Source organism: Mus musculus, chromosome 11, assembly GCF_000001635.26.
Source record: "Mus musculus strain C57BL/6J chromosome 11, GRCm38.p6 C57BL/6J".
Taxonomy (NCBI): domain Eukaryota; kingdom Metazoa; phylum Chordata; class Mammalia; order Rodentia; family Muridae; genus Mus; species Mus musculus.
The window spans coordinates 102,186,798-102,211,719 of record NC_000077.6 but is presented as its reverse complement, the minus strand read 5'-3'; the positions used below and the strand labels follow the sequence as shown (position 1 = coordinate 102,211,719).

Genomic DNA, 24,922 nt, shown 5'->3' with positions numbered 1-24,922 from the left:
ACATCCCACCATGGAGCCAGACTGAGAATGCTTGTGCTTAGGAACATCCTACCCGTGCTGGGAGCCGGGTCACCTGGGTTCAGATCCCAGCTCTGCTGCTCCTTACCCTGTGGGGTCTTGTGCACAGCCCTCTCTCTGTGGAGGGTGGTTTCTAAAGCCTGTCACTGAGGGCTGAAACAGATGGTCTCAGAGGACCCTTTCACCCCTTGCCCTCCAGGCAAAGCAGCTCCACAGAGGCCGATGCTGTCTGCATAGGTCTTGTTTCAGTCCTGAGTGTTTAGTGCTCTCCCTTGTCTTAGATTCCTTCCTACCTTTGTGGCTCCTGGAGGAGGGTCTTTCAGAGATAGAAAGCATCTCGGGCCTTCTAGGTGTGATCAAACCCTGGACTGCTCCAGGGTTCCCTGGTAGAGTAAAAGACACACATTTGCGGCCGGTCAGGGTTTGTTTTCCCAGACTTCTGATTTGTGACGTCTCTGAGAGAGGGAGGAGTGTGGCTTGTAGCCTTGTAGACTGTTTGGAGCAGGAGCAACCCCTCCCTGCTGTTCTGGGGCTAGAGCTAGATCTGTTTACTTTGAGCCCTGGTTCCCAAACGTACTGTCAAAACCTGTTCCTTGTGACCCATAGCCTCTTATCTGCCTAGAGACCACATCCCTTTGTCTGGGATCTTCTGTTTTAACTGAATTTCATGATCTTGTTGTTTGTTGAAAGGGTTTTATTCTGTAGCCCAGGCTAGACTGAAGCTCACTATGATTTTTGCTCTGTACCCAAGGCTGGCCTAGAATCTACTGTAGTTTTCTTGCCTCAGCTTTCTGATTGCTGGCATAAGCTACCATGGCTGCTTGTGGGTTTTATCATTGTTGTTGTTGTTGTTTTGAGACAAGGTTTCTCTGTGTAGCCCTGGCTATCGTGGAACTAACTCTGTAGACCAGGCTAGCCTTGAACTCACAGAGCTCCACCTGTCTCTGCCTCCTGGGTGCTGGGATTAAAGTATTATTTTCTTTCTGAAGCAGGCTCTCACTGAGTTACTCATTCTGGCTTCCAACTCCTAGGTATCTAGGATTATAGTGTACAATCTCTAGTTCACCCCTTTAGTCTTAGACTAAGTCCAGACTGGCAGTGGGTATAGTTTTTCCATTTGTCCCAACTTCTGAGGGACCTGGGCATCTCTTGTGCTGTAGAACCTCCTGGGCTGATGGGCTTCATGGAAAGAAGGGACCCACTGGGTAAGAAGGGAGTGTCAGGAAGGTGTGGGCTCTGCCTAGTTATACCCACGAGATAGGCAGATCTGTTCCTTCTGAGCCAGAGCTTTGTATGGGCAGGGCCACTCTGATGGCTGGGCAGATAGCACTGCCCATCCGGATGCTTGGGCTGGGCCTTCTGCGTGGAGACAGCATGGGTCAGTTCACTCCTAAGGCTGCCAGTCCCTGGAGGGAGCAAGGGTCTGAGTCCCCAGGGTAGGTGACCAGTGCCTGTCCCTAGAACTTTGGTAGCCTCTCCACAGGAAGTTCCTGGCATTGGCTCTGTCTGTTCTGTGCAGGTCACCAGGAGACCTGGGGTGGGGGTGGGGGACAGGTGAAATAAGGACCCAGGGCCTTGCTGTCTCATGTGATCTTGGCCTTTCAGGGGTCTTTGCTAACCTGAGCTCTCAGTCATCTTAGTGAATGGCACATGCCCTTCTGCCCACCCTTTCGTCTTTCCCAAGGTTCTCCAACCTTCCTAAGTCCACCAGGAGGCAGCCAAGAGCCTCTTCCTGTCCTGACACACCCACTTCCCCTTCCTAATGCTTCGTTTGAATGGCAGCTGCTGTCACCTGCTCTGTTCTTGCCAAGCTGGCAGAGGGCACTGATCCTTAAGGGGATGCCAGGACAGTCATGCTCTAGGTTCTGTGCCAGGCAGACTGCATTTTGGGGACCCCATTTCCTTTCTTCCCTGGCTTCCATCCTGAAAGGAGCCAGGTTGCTACCTGGCAGAGCCTGGCAAACTGCATGCTGGCCCAAATTAACATTCTCCTCCCGATTCCTGTTTGTATGGGAACAAGGCTGTGTGGCAGAGCCCTCTGGCTCTCCTGCCACGTGCATACCAATGGGGCTGTGGCACCCACTGCAGCACATAGCCAGGCATCTCAGCAGTGCTAGCAGTGGGAGAGTCTTTTACATGAGCCCCTAGTTTTTCTGTAAGGCTCCTGCCAGAGAAGATAGCCTTGCCCATCACCGTTCCAATTTGGGGCAGAGTTATCTGCTGGGGTCCAGGATCTTTTAGACTCTTGCCTTTCCTGGACCGATGGGCTAGCATCTAGCACTGCAAAGAGCACTAGTTAGAAGCCAGTCCACTTTTTGCTGGAGTGCTCAGTTTCAGGACCAAGTCAGCTTTGGCTAGGAACCGATAGTCCTCCAGACAGCATAGGGCTTTGCTGAATGCTTCCAGGGCTGGGGAGGCTAGAGGCAGGCCACCAGCTCTGTCACTACTACCCTGCTTTTCACTCTGGTGCAGAGCACCCTTCATGTGGATGCTGGGACAGGGCATGGGATAGAGGGAAAGTGAGAGACTGTGTGCCTGGGAGTAGGGGTGGGGGTGGGGGAAGCATTGTGTATGTCTGTGTGCTTGACTCCACCCTTTTGGCCACATCTGGCCACTCCTGCAGATGTGGCTCTGGCCTGGTGGCCACAGAGTCGTCAGTGTGGCTGACAGAGAAACCACAGAGGAATGTGCTCAGCCTCTGCTGGGATAGGAGTGGGTACCGAGAGGCATCTTGCTCGGGCTCTGCACACACACACACACACACACACTCTCTCTCTCTCTCTCTCTCTCTCTCTCTCTCTCTCTCTCTCGTGCACACACACACACACACACACACACACACACACACACCCCTCTCTAGTGGGTCTCCCAGCCATATTAGGCATAGAGCTGGTGTGGCTTACCCAGTCTGGTGATGCCCTTCAGTGCTGTCTTCCTGAGGACTCACTTAAGGGGAGGGGGCAGTCTGAGTCTCTGTTTTAGTCGCCACCGTTGCATACCCTTCCCACTCTTGATGTAGGCTCAGGTGTAGGGGAGTGGGGATGGGAAGAGCCCTGAGCACTGGCAACCGTCAGGATATCAGGGTTCTGTCTTCTCACTGCCTGGGATGCACTGCCTGGGCCACTTTGCTGGGGGACCATCTTCCTGTCCCTGTGTAGCTTCCCAGGCTAGAGTTAGGGAATGTAGGCTTTTTCTTTGGAGAAGTGGAGGAGAAAGAAGATGAGCTGGTGGTACAGCCTCTCTCACTTCCTCCTTCCCAGGCAGTGGTACCCTGCCTTCCCCTTCCTGTTAGCTGCGGGTGGCTTTGTGGGGTATGGGTTGGGCTTGGGTCTCCCTGCTGGTATGGTGTTTGCCTGGTTGCCCTGGCAACTAGTGGGCAGTGATGTGGAATGACATTCAGTGGCCAGAGGGCAGTGCATGGAGATCAACAGGTCAAGACCCAACCTTCCCATAAGCCAGTTGGAACCTTTCCCATTCTGCGGTCCAGTGTCCATGCGGACCTCAGAACCACCCTCGACCACGCTTCTCTTTTCAGGGGTGCCCCCCTGGTTGGGAGACTGAGGTCCTTGCTACAGCTCCAGGCCCCAAAATGCCCCCCCATCACTCTTCTTCCTGTCTGATTCCCTTTCCTTTCCTGTCTCCTCCTCCTCCCTCCTCCCTGCACGCCCATTCTCTCCCCCTCCCCCCAACAGCTGCTGTTTGGCTTACTCTATATATAGCGGCATTTTCAGGGTAATTACAATAAAACTGTTGAAAGGAGATAATCCACCAGAGGAAGCCAGGCTGACTCCCAGTCCCATCTTGTCCCTGGCTTGGTGCGGCCCTGCACCCCCTTTCCCTGAGGCCTCCTGTTCCCATTGTGCCCCTCATGCCTGTCGCATTTCCCCCCTCGCAAACCAGCCTCTTTTCCCCTAGCTGAGATGAAACTGACAGACCCACAGAGGGCAAGCTGTCTGTAAAGTCCCCACAGATCTGATCTCTGCTCCTCTGGGACAAGGTGGAGACAAGGCAGGGGACAGTGAATGAAAGTGTATTAGATTCATATTGTGGTTCTTCAGTCACCTGGCTGTGTCTGGTCAAGTTATTCAAAACACTCTCTGCCTCGGTTTCCTTATCTGTGAAATGGGTAATAATAATAGAATCAAACTGGTGTGTTCCTGTGCAGTTTAATGAGTGGGCCGTACATATACAATACCTGGTACTGACTTGTCAGTGACAGTATCCGGCGTTGAGTCCTGACACTTGTCGGCAGTCTCTCTTCACACTCATGCATACATATGTTTGTTTTTTGTTTTTTGTTTTTTTTTCCCTCGAATCCAAGGCCTTGTGCATGCTGGGCTGGCCCTACCTGCAGCCCTGTTGCAGAGTTTCTTATTGAAGTTCCTAGCTTCAGTTTCGCCTAAAGAAAGTGGAATGTAGAATCCAGGGTCTAGTAGACCTGTCTGGTAGTCTCCTGGGCCCTGGGACCAGGCTGTCGTGGCCTAGAGCAGTCTGGGGCTGGACCCACTGAAACCTTGTGTGTTTTGTGCCCACAGTGGAGGTGAAGCCGGTGCTGCCAGGAGCCATGCCCAGCTCCATGGGGGGTGGAGGTGGAGGTAGCCCCAGCCCCGTGGAGCTTCGGGGGGCTCTGGCGGGCCCCATGGACCCTGCGCTACGGGAGCAGCAACTGCAGCAGGAGCTCCTGGTCCTCAAGCAGCAGCAGCAGCTCCAGAAGCAGCTCCTGTTCGCCGAGTTCCAGAAGCAGCACGACCACTTGACGCGGCAGCACGAGGTCCAGCTGCAGAAGCACCTCAAGGTGAGCCAGGGGGGCTCAGGGGCCGCGAGAGGCCCAAGCAGCCCTGCCCGGGCCCGGCTCACCACCGCCTCTGCCCGGGCCCGGCTCACCACCGCCTCTGCCCTCCCTTCCGCCCGCCCGCACCCACCGCAGCAGCAGCAGGAGATGCTGGCGGCTAAGAGGCAGCAGGAGCTGGAGCAGCAGCGGCAGCGGGAGCAGCAGCGGCAGGAGGAGCTGGAGAAACAGCGGCTGGAGCAGCAGCTGCTCATCCTGCGCAACAAGGAGAAGAGCAAAGAGAGTAAGGCCCGTGGGCGGCTCCTCGGCCCCGCCGCACCCGCGCCGCCGCAGCCCCGGCTCCAGGCACCCGGCTCAGCTGTGCCCTGTCCCGTAGGTGCCATCGCCAGCACCGAGGTAAAGCTGAGGCTCCAGGAATTCCTGTTGTCCAAGTCAAAGGAGCCCACGCCAGGCGGCCTCAACCATTCCCTCCCACAGCACCCCAAATGCTGGTAATGGCTCTGGGGGACAAGGGTGGACAGAAGGGTCCTGCTCAGGTTGCCTGGTTATGGGAACAGCTTGGGGAACCCTGCCTTGCAACCACAGTTCTGCAGTCTATTCTAGGGGGGAGCTCCCCACCCCACTTCTCTTCTTCGCCTTCTCAGGGTCCATGTTTCTCTCTGTAATGTCCAACCTTAGCTCCCTGAGGGGTTTCCACTCATGTGGCCCTTCCATAGCTCTACTGTGCTGTGCTGGGTGTGGTAGCATATGTCTATAGTTGTAGAACTCAGGAGGTAGAGGCAGAATGGATACAGGTTCAAGTACTAGCCTGGGTTACATAGCAAGTCTGAGGCCAGCCTGGACTACATGAGACCTTGTTTCAAAAAATCCAAAATATAAAAACAAAACCTCCCAAGCCAAACAACTAGCTATCAGGTGGCAGGTCGGGGTGGGGGGCGGGTAAGTGGTCAGGGGGTCCATAGTAACCTAGACCTGCTTCCACCCCACCCCAGGGGAGCCCACCACGCTTCTTTGGACCAGAGTTCCCCTCCCCAGAGCGGCCCTCCTGGGACGCCTCCCTCCTACAAATTGCCTTTGCTTGGGCCCTATGACAGCCGTGATGACTTTCCCCTCCGTAAAACGGGTACGTGAGTCTTGGCTCCCAGGAATAAGGCGTCTAGGGTAGAGGTGGGCATGTGCAAAGGGCAGCGCTGCTGCTGCTCAGGGTTGCCCTGGACCAGGCTGGGCTGGGCTTCAGGTTTCTGTGTAGATAAATCCTGAGCCCCACCACTCTCTCTCTAGCCTCGGAACCCAACTTAAAAGTACGTTCGAGGCTAAAACAGAAGGTAGCCGAGAGGAGAAGCAGTCCCCTCCTGCGTCGAAAGGATGGCACTGTTATTAGTACTTTTAAGAAGAGAGCAGTTGAGATCACCGGCACGGGGCCTGGGGGTAAGATCACCTCTCCTGTCCTAATGGTGAAGGGCTGGGAGGAGGGGTGGCTCAAAGCAGGCCCAGGTGACAGCTGCTTCTCCTGTAGTGTCGTCCGTGTGTAACAGTGCGCCCGGCTCTGGCCCCAGCTCTCCCAACAGTTCCCACAGCACCATCGCTGAGAACGGCTTTACTGGCTCAGTCCCCAACATCCCCACTGAGGTACAGGATTGACCGAGGCCCGGGGGTGGGGTAGGGGGCACAGAGGTGCTTGCTTTCTTTTGGAAGGAGGAGTTTGGCTCTCTCTGGACTTGAGTGCTCAGCCAAGATGCCTCTGTGTACATTTGGAGGGTTCTTGCCTGGATGTGTTGCCTTGAAAAGAGATTTGTCCCACAGGCTCCTGAAGGGCTCTGATCTCTGTCACCCTCGCTTGGGGCTCAGGTCCAGGAGTGAGAGACCAATCAGAGTCCTTGGCCTTGGTCTAGGTTGCTCTCCTTGGCTGTCTCTCCCTTCATGTTCTTCTCTCCCGACTGCTCCTCTAGATGATCCCCCAGCACCGGGCCCTCCCTCTGGACAGTTCCCCAAACCAGTTCAGCCTCTATACGTCTCCTTCTCTGCCCAACATCTCCCTAGGGCTGCAGGCCACTGTCACTGTCACCAACTCGCACCTCACCGTAAGTACAGGGCACGTATCCTAGTTAGTATGTTGACCTTGCCCTAAGGGAGCCAAGACGGCTCGACCTGATCTGGTTGGGAGGGCAGAGAGTACCTGAGGGATGCTGGTCCGGAGTTGGCAAGACAGGGGCAGTATCAGTCTGTGCCTTATCTGTCATCACCCTCCAACTTCACCAGGCCTCCCCGAAGCTGTCAACACAGCAGGAGGCTGAGAGGCAGGCCCTTCAGTCCCTGCGGCAGGGCGGCACACTGACCGGCAAGTTCATGAGCACATCCTCCATCCCTGGCTGCCTGTTGGGAGTGGCACTGGAGGGTGACACAAGCCCCCACGGGCACGCTTCCCTGCTGCAGCACGTTTTGCTCCTGGAGCAGGCCCGGCAACAGAGCACGCTCATAGCAGGTGAGTAGGCGCATGGAGTGCCTGGGAAGGGTTGTTTGGCTCTCATGGGGCCTCAAGTCAGGCCTATCTCTTAGGGAAAAGGAGCCAGGGATACTCTCCAGCCCTGCCACACCATCAACCATATCAGTGATTTCTTCCACATTCTGAAAGCATCAGGTACCAATGTTTGGTATGCCAGGCAGTCGACACAACTTGCCACTGTTACCGAGTTCATTCATACCCCAGAGCAGAGCTGGCCAGAAGGAATAGTGCAAACCATACTTGGTTTATTTAGTTAGGGTTTTGGTTTGCTTTGTTTTGAGTTATTGTGTCACTGCGTAGCCCAGGTTGGCCTCAAACTCATGGTTAATTTCCTTTCCCCAGCCTCCAGTAATCCAGGCTGGGATTACAGACACAAAATAGGCACCCGGGTACAAACCATACCTGTAACCTAAAACTCTCTCGTAGCCACATTAAAAAAAATTTATAGAGGCCTTAGAAGGCAGCTTACTGGGTCAGGTGATTGCCACGCCAGTTGTGGGGACCCAAGTTCAGGTCCCCAGTACTCAAGTAAAGCTAGATACAGCTGCACAAGTTTGTACACCCTAGGACTTCCACGGTGAGACGGAGGCAGAAATAGGGGAATCCTTAGGCGCTCCCAGGCCAACTGGCCTGGTACACATGACAGTAAACAGTAAGAACGCTGGGTTAAACAAGATGGAAGGCCAGGACTGTCATCCTAGGCTGTCCTCTGACTTCCACATGCCCTGCTGTACCCACTCACATGAACACATATGTATACGCATCACATGTATGTCGTACACACACTATTTTCCTTTTTTTTGTTTGTTTGGTTTTTTTTGAGACATAGTCTCATTATATAGCCCTGGCAGGCCTCAAACTCACTGCATAGACCAGGCTAGCCTCTAACTCAGAGATCTACCTGTACTTTGCTGGGATTAAAAGTGGATGCCAAGCTGGGCCTGGTGGCGCACACCTTTAATCCCAGCACTCGGGAGGCAGAGGCAGGCAGATTTCTGAGTTCGAGGCCATCCTGGTCTACAGAGTGAGTTCCAGGACAACCAGGGCTACACAGAAAAACTCTTGTCTCGAAAAACCAAAAAAACAAAACAAAACAAATAAAAGTGGGTGCCCCTGAGCCCAGCAACATTTTTTTTCTTAAAGAAATGGGTGGAATTAATATCTACTTGACTTCTATCTAGAACACAGTTATTATTTCTGGTTTTGTTTCATGCTGAGCTTCGGAATCCCATGTGTGTTTCATATGGGTAGCACATGTCAATTTAGGCTGTGCTTCCAGGGCTCAGCCACATATGGTCCAAGGCACTGACGGCGGACAGCATTAGGCAGTCAGCCCTTCGTACCGGCCAAGGTACTTAGGGGTTCCTTGGCCTAGAACTCCTCAGCCTGGTAGGATCTGCAAAGTCTGTTGGCAGGGATATCCTGTTGCAGCTGGAGAGGGCTAGTCTTTGTTCCCATGTGTGGCGAGCCCAGGACTACCTGTGCACTCTGGCAAACCAAAGGGATGGGAAGGGGACCCTAGGAAGGCTTGCTGGTGCCAGGGGCTCTGAGCTCACTGTTAAGGTTATAAGGAGGAGAGAGCATGGGGCTCAGCCTCAGGGGCAGGGTGCCCCCCCTCCCAAATAGTGCTTACTCCCCTTCTCTGCCTCCACAGTGCCGCTCCATGGGCAGTCCCCACTGGTGACGGGTGAACGTGTGGCCACCAGCATGAGGACGGTGGGTAAGCTCCCGAGGCACCGACCTCTGAGCCGCACTCAGTCCTCCCCGCTGCCGCAGAGTCCCCAGGCCCTGCAGCAGCTGGTCATGCAGCAGCAGCACCAGCAGTTCCTGGAGAAGCAGAAGCAGCAGCAGATGCAGCTGGGCAAGGTACGAGCAGAGAGGCGACGTCCTGGGCTTCCCAGGAGTGACCCAGGCTGGCGAGACACGTGGGGGCCGAGCTTCGAGGTTTCCACGGCACGTAGAATCGTGCGGGCGGGTGCCAGGCTGGGGGAGGGAGAGGAGGGGAGCAGACCTACCTGGGCTGAAGGTTGCCATGGCCACCCCCATCCCCAGACGGTGTTGCTTTCCTCTCTCAGATCCTTACCAAAACTGGGGAGCTGTCAAGGCAGCCCACCACTCACCCGGAGGAGACAGAAGAGGAGCTGACGGAGCAGCAGGAGGCCTTGCTGGGAGAGGGGGCCCTGACCATTCCCCGGGAAGGCTCTACAGAAAGTGAGAGCACCCAGGAAGACCTAGAAGAGGAGGAGGAGGAGGAGGAGGAGGAAGAGGAGGACTGCATTCAGGTCAAGGATGAGGATGGCGAGAGTGGTCCTGATGAAGGCCCTGACTTAGAAGAGTCCAGTGCTGGTTACAAAAAGGTACTTCCCACCTACCATCTTTCCTCAGTCTCTGATTTCCTTCCACTCTTGGTTGCTGGTTCCCAGTGGTGTAGTTGCCAGGCCTTGAGCAAGCTTTCTAAAGAAAAGAGGGGCGGAGAGACTAGGAGGGAGTGGGGGGTGGGGGGCTCCTGTGTTGTCTCTGAGCTGTGCCTGTCCCTTGGTGACTGCCCTTGTCTATTAACTGTGTGACTGTGTTTGTGTGTGCGTGCACGCACATGGCCTGTGTGTATCTGCGTTTGTGCCTGCGTTGCTGGTTGTGCGTTGGTCTCTGCATGCATGTGTACACACACGCCCCCACTGTTACTACAGTGTGCCTTGAGCCTAGTGCGCTCCATTCATTGCGGACACAGCCCCAAGCCCTCAGGCCTGACTCATCCCGCCCCCACCCACCCCCGCCCCTCGCAGCCTCTTACCTCAATGCTACTATTTGGGGTGACTCATCACATCCCCCATCTTTCCCATCATCGTGTAAGAGATGGCAAGCCTGGAGCATCTCCTGTCCCTGGAGGGAGCAGGTGGGAGGAGGTGGTGGAAGGAGACTTGGGGGCCCTCTGGAGGCTGAATGGGCCCTGTACTCAGCCCCATTCAGACTGAGCCTTACGCAGGCCTCTTCCTACTCCTTTCCAGTTGTTCGCAGATGCCCAGCAGTTACAGCCCCTCCAGGTGTACCAGGCACCCCTCAGCCTGGCCACTGTGCCTCATCAGGCCCTGGGCCGCACCCAGTCCTCACCTGCTGCTCCTGGGAGCATGAAGAGCCCCACAGACCAACCCACTGTGGTGAAGCACCTCTTCACCACAGGCAAGCCCTAACACTACTCCTCCCATCCTTTCCCCGTGCACCTACTTGGGCTAAGAGATGCCACAGCCACCCCCTCCCCTAGCTCCCCCACATGCTGTGCTTTCTTCTCCCAGATCCTTAGCAAAACTGCACGGAGGGGAAAGGGGTCTTCACTTCTCCCTGCGCACCACAGTTCTTCATGGGAGCAGCGGTAGCTTCTTTGCCAGCAGGAGGGTGGGCAGCCTTGATCCTACTCCCTGGGGCAGCACTGTCTTCTCTGTGCCCCACACTCCCCGCCTAGGGTGTTTGCTTCTGCACCATCTTCCCACAAGTCCTGGAGCCTTGGGTGGAATCCACTGTCTCTTTTAGTTTTTGCTCTTTTAGCCTCCTGTCCACCTTCCTCCCTGTAAGGTTGACAGTAGGCCTCAGGAGCATCCCAAGAGGTTGCCACATGCTGGGCTCTGTCAGGACACAGACTTGCAGCAGATGACATTATCTCGCCAGTGGGGAACGGTGCCCTGGGCCAACACGTTGGGGGAAGGAGGAACATACCCTAGAGGGGATGCAGAGGACGGGGATTGGGACCAGGCTGTGTTAAACAAGCGGAATTTCAGGAGAGGAAAGAGGGTGTCTAGGTGGGTGTTGGTGGAGAGCTGGGATAGCCAGTGATAAGGTTAGGGTTCAGAACAGTTGTGGCTGACACCAGGGTCTGTGGCTCAGGTGTGGTCTATGACACGTTCATGCTGAAGCACCAGTGTATGTGCGGAAACACACACGTGCACCCAGAGCACGCCGGCCGCATCCAGAGCATCTGGTCCCGGCTGCAGGAAACTGGTCTGCTCGGCAAGTGTGAGGTGAGAGAGCGCCCTGCCTTCAGCCTTCTCAGTGGTTCCCTGCTAGCAAAGCCCCTCCCATGCCCTAGCCCTCCAGCCAGTTCTGAGACCTCCTCAGTTCCATCCCTGTGTCTGCTTCTCTCGTGGTCCCCAGCTAACCTGGGGAGGAGTTCTGGAGTAAGGGAGGGGGGGTGTCTCTTCAGGGTAGGGGCATAGTTACCCCAAATCCCTTAGTTCTCCAGGAAGTTGGCTCTGTGAGCATTGGACTATAGTTGTCAAGAGAGCTGAGCCTTGTCAACAGTCTCTGGCCTCTCTTGACCTCCTCTGGCAGCGGATCCGGGGTCGTAAAGCCACACTGGATGAAATCCAGACCGTGCACTCTGAGTACCACACCCTGCTCTATGGGACCAGCCCCCTTAACCGGCAGAAGCTGGACAGCAAGAAGCTGCTTGGTAAGCTGCAAGACACGGTCCCACATGTGCCCTGCGTCCGAGTGTGAGAGTGCTGTCTTAGAGACCACCAAGCCAGAGTAGGCAGTGGTCCGAGTGGGTGTCACCAGCATGGATACTGATTGAACATACTTTGGGGTGGGCGTCAGGCATTAAGGGTGGACCTCTTCTAGAGGTAGGTCCCCAGAACAGGAGCTGGAGGCTCTAAACTGGCATGGACCATGCAGTCCGTGCCAACTGGCAACTGGGACACCTTTCAGAGCGTTTCTGTCTCTCTGCCCTGCAGGCCCCATCAGCCAGAAGATGTACGCCATGCTGCCCTGTGGGGGCATTGGGGTGAGTTGGGTCTGTGGGAGTGGGAGTGGGCAAGTGGCTTTCCCAGCTTGGCCCCTTCCTCCCCCATCCCCGTGGCTGCTGGCCTGCTCTCTGGTGCCCACTCCCATTCCTCCCCTCCCCCCCGCAGAGGGCACACTGAAGCCCGATCTCCTGCCCCTGCAGGTGGACAGTGACACGGTGTGGAATGAGATGCACTCCTCAAGTGCCGTGCGAATGGCAGTGGGCTGCCTGGTGGAGCTGGCCTTCAAGGTGGCTGCAGGAGAGCTCAAGGTAAGGATGTATAAGGACATAGGCCACGCTGTCCTTTGCAGCATGGCAAAGCACTCAGTCTTGAGTACTAAGATGGGCAGGAGCTGCAGAGACAGCCGTGGTGTGAGGGTCGTGAGGGACCAAGTAGGCACTAAGGCCTGAGACTCTTGTGTTTATCTGCAGGAGAGAGACAGCTGTTTGCCCGAGGGGCCTGCAGCTGGCATTTATAAAAGTGTTTCTTTTCCCATCACTGTCTGGCTTGTGCTTCTCTCCTGAGTCTGTCTACCCTGCCTTTCCTGACTGGTGTCCTTCTGCTTGTACTTCAGAATGGATTTGCTATCATCCGGCCCCCAGGACACCATGCTGAGGAGTCCACAGCCATGTGAGTACCCCTCTGACCTGACATCCTTCTGCCATCCTTCCCACCTTTCACTTGAAGCAAATCTCCCATCCATCGCTCAAGCTGAACTCCGCGCTCTCTTCTCCTCCCCACACCCCTCAGGGGATTCTGCTTCTTCAACTCCGTAGCCATCACAGCTAAACTCCTGCAGCAGAAGCTGAGCGTGGGCAAGGTCCTCATCGTGGACTGGGTAGGCAGTGGGGCTGGGGTGCCTGGGCAGGGCAGGGCAGAGCTAGCTGTCAGCAGCGAAGGACTTCAGAAGTGCCCTGCCTTTGGGCAGCCCGCTGCACTTCCGGGTGGCACTAGGACCCAGTCCTTGGCCTCATAGATTGATAATATCCTTCCTGCTTCAGCATCAGGAGGGCCCTTTATTCTGGTAGGGTGGCTCCTGCCCGTGAGACCCCAATTTTTTAGTCTATCCTCCCACTAGCAGCCTCCCAACAGCCAGATGTCTTACCTTGAGCAGTGGGGACAGAGATGCTACCACTACTACCAGAACCCGTTTTCCTCCCTGCCCTTCCCATAGGGGCCGCTGTGTACCAGGAACCTGACACTGCGCTGCTCACAGCCACCCCTAGCAGTGCAAAGTAGTCACCCCTTTCTCTTCCTTAGCGAGGACACTGCTTGGGTTAGCTAGCTGGGATGCCACACCTCCCCCACTCCTAAGGCTGTGGGTGCTCCTTAACCTTGTGCCACCGCCATGGTGGGAAAAGCACACACATTGCTCTCTCAGCTCCAGGCATCACTAGGCAGTTGGTCAGCGAGGGTAGAATTTTTGAGACCCACTTTTGGTTTAGAAACTGCTGTGTTCAGATGTGATGCACAGTTATCATCGCCGCACTAGGGAGGCTGAGGCAGGAGAATGGAGAGTTCAAGGCTAGCCTGCTCTATCTAGTGAGATCCTGCCTGGAAATAAAGGGAATTCATATAAATGTTGGATCCTGCTTTAGAATTTATTTGCCTGTGTTAAATTTCTTACCAGCCTGAGTTTCCCTTGCACTTCAGTGGAATGGGTTCTGCAGGGAGATAAACCATATTCATCCCATGGCTGTAGAGCCAGAATTCAGTGTCACAGACCCGGAGCCACTGGTGGGCTCATCTTCAGAGCTAATGGTAGGGTGGGTGTGGAAGAGCTGGCATGCTGAGCTTTGGATTAGAGCTTAGACTGTTGCCCAAAGCACCCTCCCATGTCCCTCATCAGGATATTCACCATGGCAACGGCACCCAGCAAGCATTCTACAACGATCCCTCTGTGCTCTACATCTCCCTGCATCGCTACGACAACGGGAACTTCTTTCCAGGCTCTGGGGCTCCTGAAGAGGTACAGTTCCTAGGCCCCCTTTGGAGTCCTTCAGGGAGGTAACAGGCCAGGACCTGCCAGGAAATCACAGTTCGTGATGCTGGTCCCCGTGACATCTGAGGGCTCCTAGTGGGAGGATCACACAGGTCTGACTGCCAGTTGAGCAAAGCAGAGGTCAAAGGAGGCAAGGGTTGGGGCAGTGTTTGGGGTGGCCAGGCAGTGATAGCAACCTCTCCTACCTTATTGCCAGGTTGGTGGAGGGCCAGGTGTGGGGTACAACGTAAATGTGGCGTGGACAGGAGGTGTGGATCCCCCCATTGGAGATGTGGAATACCTGACAGCCTTCAGGTGGGGACTGAGAAGGGCCAAAGGAGGGGTGGGGCCCAGAGCTGGCAGGGGCAGCAAGCACTCAGTTGGGGTGGTGGAGGGGTATGGCCTCGATGGAGAACAGAGCATGGCGAGGTGCAGCCTGGCCTCTGCTGGCATCAGCTTGGGCCATCCCTTTACAGGACAGTGGTGATGCCCATTGCCCAGGAGTTCTCACCTGACGTCGTCCTAGTCTCCGCTGGGTTTGATGCTGTTGAAGGACATCTGTCTCCACTGGGTGGCTATTCTGTCACCGCCAGATGTGAGCCTACTAGGGGTCTGGGAGGGTGTGGAACACTGAAGTACAGGAGACAGAGAAGAAGTTAGCATTACAGGGAGCAAGACTTAGAGCCATCTTGCTAGTTCAACCCACTCCTCTGCTGGCCTTGGTGTGGGCCCCAGGTAGAAGTGGAGTAGCAACAAAGTATCTTTCACTGAAGCTCTCTGGCCTTGATCTTCCCGAGATGCTCTTAGATGATCCAGATACATTCCATGTTAGCCTGTTCTCCATTAAGTTCACTGACATTTCACTTCGTTGCTGTCTCATTTTGTGCTATTTGTCTCATCTCTTGATGTTTGTTTGTTTCTTCTTTCTTTCTCTTCGATACAATTTACCATGTATCCTTCTCTCTTTACTCCTGTGTAAAGGTTTTGGCCACTTGACCAGGCAGCTCATGACACTGGCTGGGGGCCGGGTGGTGCTGGCCCTGGAGGGAGGCCATGACTTGACCGCCATCTGTGATGCCTCTGAGGCCTGTGTCTCGGCTCTGCTCAGCGTGGAGGTGAGTGTGGGACAGGTGGGGACTGACGGGTCAGTAGGGACATCCACTTCCCTGGGGTCTTTGGGGTTTGCCTAGGTCTGAAAACACTTGGTCAGGGAAGGGCTTCCTCCCAAAAGCCTGTGCTTGCCAGGGCTGGATGGGGATAGTCAGAGAGCTAAGTAAGCATCAGGCATCGCTCCTCATCCCACTCTAAGCCTGCTCTTCTTTCTCTGCCAGCTGCAGCCCTTGGATGAAGCAGTCTTGCAGCAAAAGCCCAGCGTCAATGCGGTTGCCACACTAGAGAAAGTCATCGAGATCCAGAGTGCGTGGGCGCAGGCAGAGGGGCTCTTATCTCAGCCTGCCCGGGAGGCGGGGCTTCTGGGAGCGGGCTACCTCTGGATCAGTCTGCTCTCCCTGAACCTGTCTGTCCTTCTTGCCATAGGCAAACACTGGAGCTGTGTACAGAGGTTTGCCGCTGGTCTGGGCTGCTCGCTGCGGGAGGCTCAGACAGGTGAGAAAGAGGAGGCCGAGACTGTGAGCGCCATGGCCCTGCTTTCCGTGGGGGCTGAGCAGGCCCAGGCTGTTGCCACTCAAGAGCACAGCCCCAGGTAAGCAGCTCACGTCCCATCCCTCTGCCCTGGCCTATGGTCACATTCTCTACTCAGTGCTCTCTCTGTGTTTGTCCCCACAGGCCAGCAGAGGAGCCCATGGAGCAGGAGCCTGCCCTGTGACACCCTGGCCCCCATCCCTCTGGGCTTCATCATTGTGATTTTGTTTATTTTTTCTATTAAAAACAAAAAGTCACACATTCAACAACGTGTGCCGTGTGGGTCTCTCAGCCTCGCCCGCCTCCAAGCTGTTTCAGAACCCCCTCCCACTACAAGGGCCCTGGGTCAGCTTTCGAATCCATTCCTTCTATGGGGCATTGGGTGCAGTACCCACTTTGCCCATGTTGTATCCCATACCCAATTCCCCGTACTCTTCTACCGTGGACAGTGCTCCAGGCAGTACTGCCAACTCTGGAGCTGCCTGAGATGGGAACAGTGATTGGTGCCTGGACTTCAGTTGGCTTTTGGGGAATGCCTTAATTTGAAATCTGCCCCTCTCCACCCTCAGGATGATGTACTACCATTTAAGATGCAGAATCGAGGGAAGGTAGGCGTCCACCCCAAACTTTCCCTTCCTCTCTATCTCCCTCACCATTCTGCAGACTCTCCTCTTTGGCCTCAGCACTGAAGACTCGTGCCCAGGATGTAGGCCTTAGACTTGTGGCCAGGCTTCTTGTCTCTTACTCCTGAGTATCCCAGGAGCTCAAAGGGTACCGGGTGGTGTGCAGCGGGGTTAGAAGGGGCCAGGAGGACCTGCGTATGCAGGCAGGTTCTCCACTTTTTTTCTATTAAACTCTCCGTCTTGTGCTGGACCAGTATAAGGAGGGGAGAAGGTAGACCCTGCATGGGGGCTTCAGGTTCATGCAAGCCCCTCTGATGTTCTGGGCCAGATTTTCTCCATCCATCAGCCTGCTGCAAGCAGAAGGGTCAAGATCCAGCTCCCTTCTGGAGCCTTTTTGCTTTGAAACCTGGGGATCGTGAAAGACAGGGTAGATATAGTTCTAGAATAGACAGGGCCAGAACCCTGTCTAGAAGCCACCCCTGTCCCCCAGAGGTGTTGGGGGGGGGGGAGTCCAGCTCTCAGCAGGAGGTTGTTAGGAGCTATCCATCTTTTCCAGTAGCCTTGTGTCCAGAGGCTGGAGCCCACAGACTTCCAGTGAATGTGGTCTAGCCTGTAGGAAACCAAAGATGGGAAATGGCTCCTAAGGGGCCAATTTTTCTTCCCCTATACCACATCCCCAGGGCTCAGCTATCTGTTTCCATATTGTCCGTATGGGGCCTGAGCAGGGCTGAGGGAGCTGGGGAGTCCCACCACTATTAGTTTTCTGTGTGTTTGCGTGCTGTCTGTATCATCCTTGCACTGAACCAGAGGCTGCTCACCTCCCACTCTCTCCCCGTAGGCTGATCTTATCCTGTGCCAACCCACTCCTGCTTTGTCTCCCTGGACATGGATTTTAGTTCAGTAGTTTGTATCCCAACACATGGTTTTTGTCTTCGTGTAAATAAACTTATTTGTGGCAGTGCTTTCTGGGAATAATGTCTGATCTGTGGGCTCGCAAATGGGAGTAAAAGTTCTCACTCCTTTCCTAGCCAAAATGCTGCCTTTTCTTCACTCTTGGCCCAGAATTCAGTCTGAGAAGCTGAAGGCCAGGGCAGGAGATCTGTCCTACTGTGGAAGGCTGGGTTCCAGTGAACTGTCACTGCCATATCTCATCTTGTCTGCCATGGCCTTGGCGGGGAGGTGGGGGGTAGGTCCCAGCAGAATTTCCAACCCCCTTTTACTTTTGTCTTTGTAGAGTCAGGAATGGGGTGGAGGCTCTGTTGGTACTTATAGAGGTCGGTAGAGATGAGAGCACAGACAAGAAAAGAATTCACAAGTTCCAAGGGCTTTATTGGGGTCTTCCTGAGCAGCTCCCCCTCCCCACCAGGCCTCCTGTTGCTTTTGCTTTGTGGGGACCTGGGGGATGGCTTAGCCTCCTGGAAACAGAGGTCCTTCTTTAAAAGGGAGCTAAGACTGCAAAGCATGAGACAGAAATGAAGTTCAAGGTGAGCGGGCCTGCTCCGGAGCCCAGGAAAAGGGCTGTCTCTTAGAGTGTGGTGGTTGGTCGAGGAGTGTTGTCTTTGGGGCAAGGGAGGCAAAACACATCAAGAGGAGCGAATGGGCGGTGCTTCCTGGTCACTCAATGTGTGCACCACCCAGGGCACAAGGGCCAAGACCAGGCACGGCCAGAGGGTATACTTGAGGAAGTTGAAGATGTAGAAGAGGCTGATCTGAGGTGGGTAGCCCAGCCATTCCAGGAAGACCAGCAGCCCCATGGCCAGCACAAAGCAAGCTATTTTCTGGCCATTCCCTAGGTGCGCCCGCCGTATCTGGGCATAGCAGGGAGTGTGGAGGGCAATGCCCAGACCCAGGGCAGATCCTGAGTCACGGCTCAGTGAGGCAAAAGGCCGACTGTCCATGTGCACCCACTCGGGCCGTTCACACCACTTGGAAGCCAGGTTGATGGACCTGTGGGGAAGATGAGTCTTTGCCAGGAGAGCCTGGGATCCAGAGAGCCACTGGCTTGTAGCCATCTCACAAGGGGGCTGCGCCCATGTGTTATGACCCCATATCTCTTGTCTAGAAACAGTTAATGCATGCTTCTATAGTCAACTGAAATCCACTACCTAGGTACAAGTGAAACAGGACAGGACCTGGCTGCCCAGACTCTAAAGTAGGACTTACCAGGAAAGATCTAGGCCCAGTGTAAAGAGAGTCCAATACATGAGGCTGGCACCCAGCATGAGGGCCAGAGCAGTCAACCCATAAAAGCTAAGCTCCCGCTCCATGGGTACCCGGGGGCTCATTAGCCAGCCAAGGGCAGCACCTAAGGGAACGGGACAAAAAAAAATCAGTTTCAAGATGTTTGGGGAAATGACCCACCCCCTCGCCTGCAATTCATCTCAGCAGGAGAACAAACTAAGACAGAAGTGGGGACCTTAAGGTTGGCTCTACAGACGCTGGGACTGCTGAGAAGTTCCTAGACTGGTCCTCCCATTGCCAAAGACACCCTCTTGGGCCACCCTTTTGCCCCAGTTGCTTACCAACAATAAGGCCGCCCAACACTTGGTGAGGGAAATGTGCTAAGAGGAAGACCCGAGATAGGCCGACTGCCAATAGGAAGGTACAATAAGCCAGGCCAGGAATCACCCTCACCCAGGGGCTGGAAAGAAGAGAGACGAGTGGCTCAAGGGATGTCCAACACGGCTTGACTTTCCTCAGCATCCAAATCCTCAAAAGTTTGAGCCAACACCCCCAGGTCACCACAACTCCAGCTTCCAAACTAACATGCTGTGGAGATTGCGGAATCTAGAATGCTCCTACTAGTGGGCCATACTAAGGTCATACCTGCGGGACCGAGAAGCCACCTGAGAAGAAATGGCCGTCATTACAGGCCAAAGAGCTGCGCCTGTGATCATGCAGTGGCCGGAGGGGCTGCCTGCCGGGAGATCCAGAAGTTCATGGTGAAAAAACATGAGTGGAAACCCAGAAGCCCATGGTGACCCCTCAAGACATCCCCACTCAGATGTAAAGGCAGCTTTCCCTAGTACTGGCTCATCATTCCCTCTTGCCCGATGCCATGTCTCTGGCTTTATGAGGTGAACAGTTGACATGAGCCACGTCACTCAACCTGATCTCCCCAGAATTTGTTTGCTGGACCAGGAACTGAGAGGCTGGGCCTGTTTGGACCACCCTAGCTGGAGTATATGCAAATGTTTACCGGGACCCTAACCGCACCAGGGATGGGAGGAAGCTGGAACTTTTCCCACCTGGACCAGTCTCACAAGAAGAAGGGAACTGGTGAATCTGGATTGGAGTCTGGGTGGAGTACCCGGATTCATGCACCCACCAAAAGGGCCTGTCTCCAAACAGAAACCTGGAAGAGACAAGATACAAGACCATACAACACACACTTTGATGGGATCTAGAGGGCCTGCTTGGTGGCCTCAGACGGGCACTCTGATTCTAGCTATTACTTTACCGTGATTTTTTTTTTTAAATCTCTGGAACGCAATGAAGCACACATTTTTTTCCTTTTAAAGTGATATGGAGCCCGGCAGTGGTGGCCCACGCCTTTAATCCCAGCACTTGGGAGGCAGAGGCAGGCACATTTCTGAGTTCGAGACCAACTTGGTCTTCTACAGAGTGAGTTCCAGAACAGCCAGGGCTACATAGAGAAACAGAGAAACCCTGTCTCATAAAACTAAAAAAAAAAAAAAAAAAAAAAGTGATATGGAGGCCTGAGGTTGGAGAGAGGGAGAAAGAGACAGACAGACAGACAGACAGACAGACAGACACACTGTGTAGGAGTATACATGTATTTTGAGACAAGGGTCCTACTCTTATCCCTCCCACTGCCCAACTGGCTCTTCTCAGGCCCTGGTTCCCTGATTTCTTTGCCTATCCCTGTTCCCGCTCTCAGTTTCCTGCTTCCAGCCTGAATTATAGAGGGGGAGCCTTGAGTGTGAAACTGGGGGTGGGGTGGGGTATTGAGGGAATGTACAGAGAAGCCTGAGAAAAACTAAGGGGAAAAAAAAAATCCAACACCCCTGGCCTAGCAGGTGCTTGGCTAGCCTCTGGACAACCCCACGTAGAGGAGGCCGCTGTGGCCAGAAAGAGACAAGACGGGAGAGCAGGAAGCCAGTGCTGACCACAGAGCTATTAAATGAATATGGATGGGGTCAGGGATGCTGGAGTACACTTGTCATCCTGGCACTGGGGAGACAGGCAGGAGGACCACCATTCTCGGTTGGATGGAGAGACTTTCAATGAAGGAGGAGGAGAACAATTAGAGGCTTTGTTACCTGGATGTTAAGCACAGGCTCTGAGGGAGGTAAGATAGGGGCAGTTAGGCCAGGAGGAAATGATTAGACAACCGCTTTTAGCTTTACAAGCCCTTGTGGAGAAGGGCGGGAGGGAGAGGGACAAATTGTCTGCTTTCCAGCTTGTCATGTTAGCTTATTCTATGTCTCTTTATGATCCTTGCTTCCTCCTTCAAGGCTGGGGAGCCTGGGCAACAGCAGTGTTGAGTAACTCCCTTCTGTACTCCGAAAAGACAGAAAAACAAACAAGCAAACAAACACGGTGGCCCAGATAAACCCCAAGGGCTGCAGGAGGCCCAGCAGTGTGGGGCCACTGGCTTCTTAGAATGAGAAAGCTAGACTAAGTACTGGGGAGAGAAGAAAAGTGTTCCTTGCAGGTAGGGTAAGGATTCCCTTTAGTGACTGGCATTGAGTGGCTTCTAAATTTCATTGGGCACATTATAATCGGGGGTGGGGGTGGGGGGCTTGTTAAAGTGCAGATCTGGCCTGGAGCTTTAGAGTCTGTATTTCTAGTAAGTCTTCAAGCATTGACTCTGCTTTTGAGCTTAAACCAGGGACCACATCTTAATGAAACTGGTGCCTAGTTTAATGTCAAACAAATGGATAGATGAATAAGATGTTCAGCTAAGAAAGAAGATTTTCGGCTACCTACATTTCTAGTAATAACTGCTAAAACGCAGATTTCCAACTACAACTAAATTTGGAGTTACGAAATCAGTAGGTCTGAGGCGGAGACTGTATTTGCAGTTGAACACGCCCCTTAAGTCGTTTCTCTGATCCGGATAGTTGAGGATGGGTGAACTGTGAGATCTGAGGTGAAGACTAGGGCCTAAGGGGATAAGAATAGGTAGAAAAGTGTTTGCCTTTGAGGTAACTACTTGAGGGAGATCAGGGCCCCAAAGGGATAAGGGGACCAGGATGCCCGAAGGCTTCTCTCTGTCTCACCACTTGAAGACAAGGTTGAGCCACTCAGCAATGAAGGTGATCCAGAGCACGGAGATGCCCAGGCGGCGGGAGGCGTAGTAGGCCGCGGGGAAGCAGAACTGAAAAAGATTCTTAGGATCGCCCAGAAAGGTGACCCAGAGCCACATATTCTCTAGCCCGGGAAGCCGGTTCTGTAGTGCTTCAGCCATTATGATGCCCGCGCTCAGCGTGGACTCCATGGTGAATCAGGAGTCCTCTAGCCTGGAGCCCGTTGTAGGGTGCAAGTCGAGGAACCTTAGCAGAAATGAAGCGGCTACCTGCTGGCCCTCTAGAGCCCACCCTTTCTAGCCCCCGGCCCCGCCCTACCCGCCGGGGGTCTAAACCAAGCCCCACCCCCGCCCCGCCCCGCCCCCGCAGTCCCTGACACGCGCGAGTTGGAGCCGTAGCTGGTACTGTTTCCTCCGGCTTTCTTCCTCGGCCTTCCTCTCTACTGGACAGCGGAGGGGACAAACCTTTGCGAAGGCGTTTCCTCAAGGCCCCACGTGGCCGCTGTTGCTAGCACGTGGGCTGCCAGCGTAGTGCAGAAACCCGCTGCTGTTCCGGGTCAGGGGACCGATGAACCTGGGAACCAGCTCTGTGTCCCGGTTCCTTGTTCTGCTGCTGCGAAGTCGATGTCTAATCTCCAGGGCGAGGGTTTCTTCTGGATCTGATCTCTGTTTTCCAACATCACTACCCATTTTTCTCAAATCTGGACCATTTGGAGAGAAGGGAGTCAAAGCCCGACCTCCAGTTGCACACAGTCTTAGTTGACATCTACCTGTCTCTAGCTCAGGATTCTCCCATTCTATTTCATCCACGTCTTCCTTCAAGAATCCAGAGCTTAACATGTGTGTGTATGTTATGTGCGAGAAACTTGCCTTGCTCTCACCCCTACCACCCTCCTGCCATTTAAAATTCTTATTGGGCAGCTAAATCAAGAAAGAGATAGTATTTCCATGAAAAGAGGAAGGGCACACGCCTACAGTTTTTGCATTATTAGGAGGGACACAGTCCTAGGGGAGATCTGCTTAGAGCAAAGGAAGGAGCCTGTTGATATACTTCTTTGATTTCTTTTTCCCTCCTTTCTTTGCACGTCCGTGGCGAGGTGGGAGTGGGGAGTGTTTCTAGACAGGGATTGCTCTTAAACTCAAGAGATCCTCCTGCCTTTGCCTCCGGAGTGCTGGAATTTAAGGCTAAAAGCATGCACTACCATGCCCCATGCCCGGCTTTTTGTTTGGTTAGTTTTGTTTTGTTTTTCAAGACATGGTTTCTATGTGTACCTCTGGCAATCTTGGAACTCACTTTATAGACCAGGCCTAGCTCTCATATCCAGAGATCAGCCTGCCTCTGTCTCCCAAGTGCTGAGACTCCCAAGGGCATGAGACCACACCCTTGGATTTCTTAGTGTCTCAAGCAACTTTGTTCTTGAAGTCTGAAGGGTGGTTGAAAATGAAGATATGAAATAAAGAAAGTGTTTTTTAATTGCTTCAAGAAGCCAAAATTTCACACAGATGTTTTTTGTTTGTTTGTTTGTTTAGACATATCCCTGGCTGTCCTGTCACTATGGAGACCAGGCGGGACTTAATTAAGTTCAGAGATCCACCTGCCCCTCTCCCTCTGCTGGGATTAAGCTCTAGTTTATTTATTTTTGAGGTAGATCTGGCCCAGGCTGGCCTCAAACTCCCAATACCTTAGGATTGCTGAGATTATAGGTATGGACTATCCACTATTTACCTATTTATTGTGTTGTTTAGATTTGTTTGTTTGTTTGTTTTAGGTTTTTTGAGACAGGGTTTCTTCTGTATAACAGAGTCCTGGTTGTCCTGGACTTACTTTGTAGACTAGGCTGGCCTTGAACTCAAAAGATCTGCCAGCGTCTCCCTCCCTCGTGCTGGAATCAAAGGTATGTAACAGCACACCCTGCCACAATACCTACTTCTTAAGGACTCTGAGATCTGCTCTGGCTCCAGTCTTTACCTTCACAACTTTACCAATCTATATCAGCATCCTGATTTAAAATTGTTTGATACCATCTTTTGACCTTCACAGGCACCAAGCACACACGTGGCCCACATACATCCATGCATGCAAGATACGTATAGAAATTAAATAAATAAACTTAATAAACTTTTTTTAAAAAGTTTAAATGTGTGTAGTTCTGAGTAATGTCATGAGATCTGGATCTAGGATCATCCCTTTGTCTAAAACCCGTGCTGCATTTGCTATTTAATCCATTAGTCAATTAGACTTTTATTTACTTATTTATTTAATTAGTTAGTTTTTTTTCTTTTTCTTTTTTGAGAGACGGTTTCTCTGTGTAGCCCTGGCTGTCCTGGAACTCAAGTTTGTAGACCAGGCTGGTCTCGGACTCAGAAATCCGCCTGCCTCTGCCTCCCGAGTGCTGGGATTAAAGGCATGGGCTACCACGCCCGGCTTTAGTTAGTTGTTTTTTGAGACAGAGTTTCTCTGTGTAACAGTCCTTGCTGTCCTGGAACTCACTTTGTTGACCAGACTGGCCTCGGGCTCACAGAGATCACTCTGCTTCTGCCTCCACTGCTGGCTTGATTTGATAGTTTAAAAAATACATTTATTTATTACACTGTAGCTGTCTTTAGACACACCAGAAGAGGGCATCAGATCCCATGGTTGTAAGCCACCATGTGGTTGTTGGGACTTGAACTCAGGCCCTCTGGAAGAGCAGTCAGTGCTCTTAACCGCTGAGCCATCTCTCCAGCCCCTAACTAGACAGTCAATAATTAGATCAGCTCCTTTGGTGTTGTAGTATTTATGTTCAAGTAATTCTTATTTTATGTAATGAGGATCCAATAAGTGATGTGTCAAATCAGACACTTTGAAACAGAGAGCCTACTCATGAAAATTTTATTGTGATATTTATTATTAAGAGCATTCTATTTTAGCTGGGTTGTGGTGACACAGGACTTTGATCCCTGCACTTGGGAAGCAGAGGCAGATGGATCCCTGTGAGTTCAAAGCCAGCCTGGTCTACAGAGCCAGTTTCAGGACAGCTGAGGTTACACAGAGAAACTCTGTCTCCAAAACACAAAACAAAACAAAACAAAACTCACTCTATTTTAATTAGAAGGTGTTAAGTTCTTACTGGGCCTAACATAAACTCTGTCTTCTCTTTGTATGTGTAGGGGGAAAAAAAATTCTATGTAGAGATTCCTATTTTTAGAGTTTCAGGTACGTACTTTAGAAAAGGGGAGGCGCCTTTAATCTCAGCACTTGGGAGGCAGAGGCAGGTGGATTTCTGAGTTCAAGGCCAGCCTGGTCTACAAAGTGAGTTCCAAGACAGCCAGGCAGTACA

The 24,922-nt window shown here is 53.3% G+C and overlaps 2 protein-coding genes across 18 annotated transcripts in view; one reads left to right on the top strand and one right to left on the bottom strand.

Annotated features, from left to right (window-relative positions):
* Positions 1-15,973, top strand: part of Hdac5 (histone deacetylase 5) — a 34,426-nt gene extending 18,453 nt beyond the window's left edge. For 10 of the 17 annotated variants that reach the window (NM_010412.3, NM_001284249.1, NM_001077696.1 and 7 more), the window contains 24 exons: positions 4,554-4,813; positions 4,946-5,090; positions 5,184-5,298; positions 5,800-5,930; positions 6,089-6,235; positions 6,324-6,436; positions 6,757-6,888; positions 7,067-7,289; positions 8,965-9,176; positions 9,386-9,667; positions 10,316-10,487; positions 11,187-11,320; positions 11,631-11,751; positions 12,035-12,084; positions 12,247-12,354; positions 12,660-12,715; positions 12,836-12,923; positions 13,935-14,054; positions 14,284-14,381; positions 14,543-14,661; positions 15,048-15,181; positions 15,398-15,482; positions 15,603-15,768; positions 15,852-15,973. In NM_010412.3, the coding sequence (NP_034542.3) occupies positions 4,554-4,813; positions 4,946-5,090; positions 5,184-5,298; positions 5,800-5,930; positions 6,089-6,235; positions 6,324-6,436; positions 6,757-6,888; positions 7,067-7,289; positions 8,965-9,176; positions 9,386-9,667; positions 10,316-10,487; positions 11,187-11,320; positions 11,631-11,751; positions 12,035-12,084; positions 12,247-12,354; positions 12,660-12,715; positions 12,836-12,923; positions 13,935-14,054; positions 14,284-14,381; positions 14,543-14,661; positions 15,048-15,181; positions 15,398-15,482; positions 15,603-15,768; positions 15,852-15,891 (3,251 nt within the window). In that variant the 3' untranslated portion in view covers positions 15,892-15,973. Of the gene's footprint in view, positions 1-4,553; positions 4,814-4,945; positions 5,091-5,183; positions 5,299-5,799; positions 5,931-6,088; positions 6,236-6,323; positions 6,437-6,756; positions 6,889-7,066; positions 7,290-8,964; positions 9,177-9,385; positions 9,668-10,315; positions 10,488-11,186; positions 11,321-11,630; positions 11,752-12,034; positions 12,085-12,211; positions 12,355-12,659; positions 12,716-12,835; positions 12,924-13,934; positions 14,055-14,283; positions 14,382-14,542; positions 14,662-15,047; positions 15,182-15,397; positions 15,483-15,602; positions 15,773-15,851 lie in introns of those variants that run through there. The other 7 variants (XM_030245586.1, XM_030245589.1, XM_030245583.1 and 4 more) reach the window with 4 other exon arrangements.
* A 1,665-nt stretch (positions 15,974-17,638) lies between these two features.
* G6pc3 (glucose 6 phosphatase, catalytic, 3) lies at positions 17,639-22,021 on the bottom strand. Its single transcript, NM_175935.3, has 6 exons — positions 21,577-22,021; positions 19,579-19,685; positions 19,157-19,247; positions 18,853-18,971; positions 18,494-18,635; positions 17,639-18,277 (listed from the first exon to the last, which is right to left on the bottom strand). Exons 1-6 carry the CDS (start codon positions 21,792-21,794, stop codon positions 17,914-17,916), a joined length of 1,041 nt encoding a protein of 346 aa, NP_787949.2. The 5' UTR covers positions 21,795-22,021; the 3' UTR covers positions 17,639-17,913.
* Between the last annotated feature and the right edge of the window lie 2,901 nt (positions 22,022-24,922).